Consider the following 7307-nt stretch of genomic DNA (forward strand, 5'->3'; position numbering starts at 1 on the left):
CGCCACTCCCGGGGGGGCTGGAGGGCCCTGTCCCCCCCCCTCCACCACCCCCACCCCTCGGTGGGGAGCTCCCAGCCGGGCCAGGTGCCCCCCCGACTGCTGGCAGTTCAGGTGAGTTTGGCTCAGGGATGGTGGGACATCCCCCACGTGAGGGCTGGGGGAACCCCGGGGTGGGTTTGGGACCCCCCCACCCCGTGACATGTCCCCCCTTCCCCATCAAACTGCAGTGAAGGTGAAGAAGCCGATCCAGACCAAGTTTCGCATGCCTGTCTTCAACTGGGTGGCACTGAAGCCGAGCCAGATAGATGGCACCGTCTTCACCGAGCTCAATGACGAGAAGGTGCTGCAGGTGAGCACACAGGGGGAGTCTGGGGGGGTCCGGGTGCAGGGTGCTTGGCTGGGCCAGCGCCCCAGTCCATGCTGCACCCAGGCTGAGGTTGCCCCCGTGCCCACCTTGCACCCATCCGCGGTGTCATGAGGCTGCTGGAGGAGCTGGGGTTTGGAGCAGCTCCTTGGCGCCATGGAGAGGGACAACATGGGATCTGCCATCCTTTTCCTGTCACCCCGTCCTTGTCCCCTTGCTCCATCCTCATCCTCACATCCTGGCCATGTCTTCTTCCTCGTCTTCACCCTCTGGTCTCCTCAGCCCCTCCCTGTCCCCTTGCTCCATTCTCGTCCCTTCCACTTGACCTCATCCCCTTGCTCCACCTTCATCCTCTCACTCCTCTCCCCCTTGTCCTGGTCCTCCGGCCCCGTCCTTGTCCCAGATGTCCTGCATCACCTCCCCGCCGTGCCCTCAGCCCTGTCTCCCTGCAGGAGCTGGACATGAGTGACTTTGAGGAGCAGTTCAAGACCAAGGCACAGGGCCCTGGCTTGGACATCACTGCCCTCAAGACGAAGGCCACGCAGAAGGCTCCCAGCAAGGTCACCCTCATGGAGTCCAACCGTGCCAAGAACCTGGCCATCACCCTCCGCAAGGGTGGCCGCAGCATCCAGGACATCTGCACAGCCATCGAGACGTGAGTGTCCCCTGCTTGATGGGAGAAGGTCAGGAGAAGGTTGGGTGCAAGCCCAGCTACATCGAGGGGTCGGGATGGTGTGGTGTCTGCTGGGGTTGGAGGAATCACGGCACCAGCTGTGGGGATGGAGGGATGCAGGCACTGGATACAGAGAGATGGAGGGATGCGGGGACCGGCTGTGGGGATGAAGGGAAGATGGGAACCAGCCATGGGTGACAGGGGCGATGGAGGGACCTGCTGCAGGGTGGGAAACACTGGGGGTTTCCCACCACCTGCAGGTATGACCAGCAAGCTCTGAGCCTTGACTTTCTGGAGCTGCTGCTGCGCTTCCTGCCCACTGAGTACGAGCGGACGCTCATCGGGAAGTTCGAGCGGGAGCAGCAGCCGCCGGAGGAGCTCTCAGACGAGGACCAGTTCATGATCCGCTTCAGCAAGATCCCACGCCTGGCCGAGCGCATGAACGTCATGATCTTCCTGGGCAACTTCAATGACACGGCCCAGCTGCTCATGCCGGTGGGTGTTGGGGGTGGGGGCAAGTGGGGTGACTACGGGTGGGGGGGGCTGCAAGGGGGTGGCATCCTGTGGCGAGACTCACACGCTTCTCCTCCCACCCACAGCAACTCAACGCCATCATCGCCGCCTCCATGTCCCTCAAGTCCTCCAGCAAACTGCGCAACATCCTCGAGGTGAGGAGTTTGGGGTGCGGTGGCCCTGACGGGGGGACGGGTGCGCGCAGGGTGCTGCCAGGGTGAGTGTAGGCACTGTGCCCACACTGGGATGCCCCATCTGTGCCGGATCATGTCCCCAAGCCGTTGTGTCTCTGCAGATTGTCCTGGCCTTTGGGAACTACATGAACAGCAGCAAGCGTGGAGCAGCCTACGGCTTTCGACTGCAGAGCCTGGATGCGGTAGGGTCGGCGCAGGGCTGCCCGGTGTGCTGGTGTATAGGGGCACTGTCACTGCCTGGGGACCAGCTTCGGGGATGGAGGGACATAGGGACTGGCTGTAGAGAAGGAGGGACATGGGAACCTGCTGTGGGGATGGAAGGATGCAAGGATCAGCTATAGGGGTGGAGGAACGCGGGATTCAGCTGTGGGGAAGAAGGGATGCAGGCACCATCTATAGGGTTTGGAGAGGCATGGGGAGGAGCTATAGGGATGCAGGGGCCAGCCATGGGGGTGGAGGGACACAGGACTCAGCTGTGGGAATGGAGGGATGAAGAGATCATCTATAAGGTTGGAGAGGCATGGGGAGGAGCTAAAGGGATGGACATACACAAGAACTAGCTGTGGGGTCGGAAGGATGCAGAGACCAGGTACGGAGAGATGGAGGGATGCAGAACCAGCCATGGGGAGAGAGCCACCAGAGCCTGCCCTGAGCAGGGGTGAGGTGGGATGCGGGCTGGGGCTGACGTTGCTCTCTCCCAGCTCCTGGAGATGAAGTCGACGGACCGCAAGCAAACGCTGCTGCATTACCTGGTGCGGGTGATCACGGAGAAGTACCCCGAGCTGACCGGCTTCCACACTGAGCTGCATTTCCTCGACAAGGCGGGCACAGGTAGCACCCATGGGCACCGGACTAGGGGTGTCACAGCAGGGTGCAGCCCCAGTGCGGGGGCTCTCCAAGCCTGCCCTGACCCGGGTGCTGCCTGCCCTTCCCGCAGTCTCCCTGGACAGTGTGCTGCAGGACGTGCGGAGCCTGCAGCAGGGGATGGAGCTGACCCGCAAGGAGTTCATGCGGCAAGATGACAGCCCTGTGCTCAAGGACTTCCTCAAGGTCAACTTGGAGGTGATGGAGAAGCTGCAGGCTGACAGCAAAACTGCCAAGGTGGGTGCTGGGAGTAGTGTGGGGTCATGGGGCAGGATTGGTCCCCCCCATTCCTGCATGGGGACACCCTGAGGTGCCCTCTGCTCACACCTCTGCCCCATGGGAGAGGCTCCTGGTCGGGATGTGGCTCCAGTGGGAGAGCTGGGGGGGATACGGAGGAGGATGCCGAGGTAGGAGAGGCTGGAAGGAGGCAGTGGGCAATGGAGTGGTGCTGCCTGGCCCCAGCCCCCCGGATCGGGGTGTCTCTGCCTGCAGGAGGCATACGAGTCAGCTGTGGAGTACTTCGGGGAGAACCCCAAGACCAGTCCCCCCACCACCTTCTTCCCCATGTTCATGCGCTTCATCAGAGCCTACAAGGTAGGAGGGGAGGGGGGGGTGCCCTGTTTCTGGGGGCTGGGAGGGGATTTGGGGTTGGGGGGGGTCTGATCCAACCTTGGAGTAATCAGCAAAAGCCACATGCAAGACTGGGGGCTTGTGGGGCAGGGAGACCCTGGGGCTCGGTGCTGCTCTTTGGGGCGGTCGGAGATGCTGGAGCTGGGGGCTGCCGAGGAGAGGAAAGGGGAGCTGCAGTCCCACAGGAAGACCCCCCTGGCTCAGCACATCCTCCCTGCACTTCTCCCAAGAAAGCAGAGCAGGACATCGAACTGTGGAAGAAACAAGAGGCCGCAGCCAAAGAGGCAGAATCTGGCTCCCCTGGCAGCGAGGACCAGCCTGAGGTGAAGGTGACCCACATGCCTCTGTCCTGGTGGGGCAGCTCTGCTCCAGCCCTGAGAGGGCTGTGTGGTGGGGAAGGGCAAAACAGGTCCTGGTGAGGGAGAGCTGGGTGGGGGGTGAAGATGGGGGCACCCCATCTCCTTTGGGGGTGCGGCAGAAGGTCACACCGTTCACCCCGTGCTGTCCCCAACCACAGTTGCCCATCCAGAAAGCGAGGCGGCAACAGATGGACATGATCGCTGAGCTGAAGAAGAAGCAGATGGTGAAGGAGCCACTCATCTATGAAGGAAAAGACGGGGCCATCGAGGACATTATTTCAGGTGAGAGATTATTTCAGGTGAGCGGCTGGGCATCCCCCCCAGGCTCTGTGCCAGCGGGGAGACCCTCAGTGACGGGGGGCTGCGGGGGGCTGTCAGCCTGGACCGAACCCACCTGTAGCACTTTCCCATCCTATGCAGCAAAGGTACTGAGTGGTCTCTGCCCTGTCTCATATCTCTTCCTCCTCTTCTGCTTCTTCCTCCTCTCTCCTCCTCCTCGCTGTCTCTGGATTGCTCTGCTCAGCTCTGAAAACTGTTCCTTTCACGGCCCGGACGGGCAAGCGCTCGTCCCGGCTCTTCTGCGATGTGAGCTTCAATGAGGAGAGTCCTCTGTAGGTAACGTGGGGGCAGCCGGGCTCGGGGTGAGGGCAGAGTGCAGGCAGGGGCTGCCAGACTTTGCCACCCTCCTGGGTTTCTTGGCCCATTGTCGCCTCTGGCTGCGTGGCACATCGGCTGGACTCTGCCCCATGCTGAAAGCCAACCCCAGGGGCACCATGGCATCAGCCCCCGTCCCACAGTACGGTGCTGGGCACCGAAAGAGCCGAGGGACGGGGACCCATATGCTGGTTGTTTGTAGCTGCTGCTCCTCCTGTCTCTGCATGCAGCAGGTCGGGCTTCTCCTGAGCATCCTTGTACCCAAACGGGGTGACTCCTGGGCGGTGGTGGGTGCCTGGGTCCCAGCCTTCGCCGGGGTGGGCAGGCATAGCTCAGCCAGCCTCTGTGCTTTCTCCCGGTGCAGATCTGCGGAACAACCCTTACCGGCGCGCAGACAAGGGCCGCGGCAGCGCCAAGAAACGGGCTGCGGGGCAGAGCCTGCAGGCGATGCCGGACATCTCGCTGTGACCGGCGCCGTCCCTGCAGCTGCCAGGACCGGGACAGGACCATCCTCCCGATGCAGATGGGATCGCAGGACGTCAATCCGTTGGCCTGGGATGACATGGGGCAGAGGGACAGTGCCCGCTTCTAGCTGCTCCAGCCGCTTAGCGTGCCAGCTCCCACCCTGCATGCCCTTGGGTCTGGCGCAGGGATCCCCTGGTGCTTGCTTAGCAATGCCTTCGAGCTCCTCTCCTCCAGGCTGGCAGGGCTGGGAGACCCTCCTGGGGATGGGCAGGGAGGGGGGAGCACAGAAAGGGCCCCAACTCATCCTGGAAGGAAAAGAGGAGCTGCCCCATCCCTACCCCAGAGCTACTCCATCGCACACCCATCTCAGGGTCAGCCCTGTGCACTGGTGTGCCCCGCTCTTCAGCTTGCTGGTGCCTTTGATTTCCCGCTGCAGGAGGGGAGGAGGGTTGTAAGCCAGGGACGCAGCAGTCCCTGCACATCCCCCCTACCTCCCCCAGCCCTTTGAGACCTGTGTTCTCCTCCGCTGCAGAGCCGAGCAGGCATGGGCTGCACCTCCTCTCCAGCGAGAGGCCTGCTGCAAAGATCCCACCCTGGGCACTTCCCATACCCCAGGAGCTGGCAGGGGTGCTATTTTACAGTGATTTTATATGTCTTCCTTAAAATTTCTCTGTGCTACGGGAGCAGGGACTGAGGCACCTATATTGAGGGTCTCACTAGGATCATAAGGCTGTGATGAGTCTGTTCCTCACCGCAGGGGAGGCTCTGTAGCTACAACCATCAGCAGCAGGGTCAAGGATTTACTATCCTCAAGTCTCTGCGAGGTGGTACCTAGCTCTGCCCTCCTGCATCCCTGGCATCCACCTCTGCTGTTGGGGCTGGAGCCTCTCGGAGGTAACAGTGACCATCAGCCCTCGGGGAGCACAAGGCTGCTCCCCATTAGGCAGCAGCTGAAGGATGCGACATGCAGCAGGTGCTGGGCAGCCTGCAGCCCCTGCAGCAAACACCACGATCCCAGAATGCTGCAGGGTCACAGCTGAAATCACGCAGGAGAGAGGCCAGAGAGCTGCACAAGCCTCCAGATAACGCACTGGACTTGATTCCTCCCCTGCCCTGCTGCTGATCAGTAAAGCCAAACCATGCACTATCGCAATTAACCTCTTAATGCATTTACTTTGTTAAACGGCCCCTGCTTGCCCTGCTGCGAGGATGCGTGGCTGCCGTGTACATTCTCGCTAGTCCCAGCTTTTAGACCAGGGTAAGTCCTCGCTGTAAGCCAGAGCAGCGACTGCTTCCTGCTGTAATTAAGATGCTAAGCGCCAACCGGCTCAGTATCACACACAAGCTCAAAGGGGAGGGAAGGGAAATGAATGCGTAACTTATAAATGCCTTTAAGCCAGAAATGTAAAACATTAACTGCTAATTTGTATACATTATTTTTATATACTGAAGGCCTGTTTAATCTAAAGCAGAACTAGTAATAAAATGACTCTAAGGATAAAGCACTTGTCTGTGAGAAGAGGTGAAGCTTTGCATGGGGGGGTGATGCTGCAGTGGATGGAGGGAGGGATGGATGGATGCACGAGCTGCTGCTTGTTGCTTTGCTACCAATGCCTGACCTCCTGCGTAAGGAATAGGTGCCAGGAGTGGTGACCACGGTCCTTTGAGCATTTTTAAGTGGAAGACGTATTTCTGACTTGCCCATCACTGCAGCTGGGGGTAGGGTAACTTAAGGCTCTGCTCAGCCCTGCAGCTCCTTCCAGGACTGGCAGCCTCCAGGCAGGTGTAATCTAATGGGTGAAAACATGAGCAATAAGAGTGCCACAGGACAACAGAAGGGAAAAGCCAGGACTTGTGGCTCTTCCAAGGGGCAGTCCCACTTCTTAGTACACAAGAGTCCCTAAGGAGAAGGCTACCAGACCCAGGCACCTGCACAGACACGTACCTATCTCTGCTGAGCTACCTGGGCGAGGAGGTCACAGCTTCTGCCGTCCACAGCATGGATGACCAGACGGCTTGGGGAGAGGCTAGCTCCAGGCCAAAGGTCCAGGGCAAAGGCCCAACGCAAGCTATTTTACACAGCTGCTCAGTTGGGCTGTCCTCAGAGACAAGAGGTGGTTTAGTGATTCCCTAAGCTGATCTGTATCTTTACAGGGAAGTCTAGTGACAAAACAGCCACCTTTTTTTGTGGACAACTGATTTGACTTCTGTGTTCACAGCACGAGCATAGGTACGTGATAGCAATGCCCCCTGCCACTTCAATCTGGGGTTTATGTTTCAAGATAACTGATCTCACTCGCTCACTGGCAATACCACCAGCACACCTCTAGTCCACTGTGCTGACTTAACAGACATGCACTGCAGAAGTGGAGACAAACAGCTCCTGCCCCAACAGCAAGCAGAAGCACTTGCTGAAAGGTGTGGGCAAATCTCCAGAGCTCTGCCTGCCTAACCTGGTGTCTCTGGATCCCGGACCTACATTTGCGCTATCGAGGGGACAACTCAGCAGCTCCCAGTACAGCAAATCCCCCTGCCTGCAATGGGACAGGAGGAGGAAAAGGGATGACCTATTTGGAAACAGAGAGATGCCA

At 59.7% G+C, this 7307-nt stretch overlaps 1 protein-coding gene across 1 annotated transcript in view; it reads left to right on the plus strand.

The window, feature by feature from the left end:
* Positions 1-6155, plus strand: part of FMNL1 (formin-like 1) — a 13328-nt gene extending 7173 nt beyond the window's left edge. Inside the window, exons 14-25 of the mRNA XM_010561441.1 lie at positions 24-111; positions 228-349; positions 817-1019; positions 1298-1532; positions 1637-1705; positions 1846-1926; positions 2446-2575; positions 2682-2845; positions 3101-3202; positions 3469-3567; positions 3756-3879; positions 4616-6155. Of these exons, the coding sequence (XP_010559743.1) occupies positions 24-111; positions 228-349; positions 817-1019; positions 1298-1532; positions 1637-1705; positions 1846-1926; positions 2446-2575; positions 2682-2845; positions 3101-3202; positions 3469-3567; positions 3756-3879; positions 4616-4719 (1521 nt within the window). The 3' untranslated portion in view covers positions 4720-6155. The remainder of the gene's footprint in view (positions 1-23; positions 112-227; positions 350-816; positions 1020-1297; positions 1533-1636; positions 1706-1845; positions 1927-2445; positions 2576-2681; positions 2846-3100; positions 3203-3468; positions 3568-3755; positions 3880-4615) is intronic.
* The last annotated feature ends 1152 nt before the right edge of the window (positions 6156-7307 follow it).

The sequence above is a fragment of the Haliaeetus leucocephalus genome, unplaced genomic scaffold, assembly GCF_000737465.1.
Source record: "Haliaeetus leucocephalus isolate CR32 unplaced genomic scaffold, Haliaeetus_leucocephalus-4.0 Scaffold144, whole genome shotgun sequence".
In the NCBI taxonomy this organism is placed as follows: Eukaryota; Metazoa; Chordata; class Aves; order Accipitriformes; family Accipitridae; genus Haliaeetus; species Haliaeetus leucocephalus.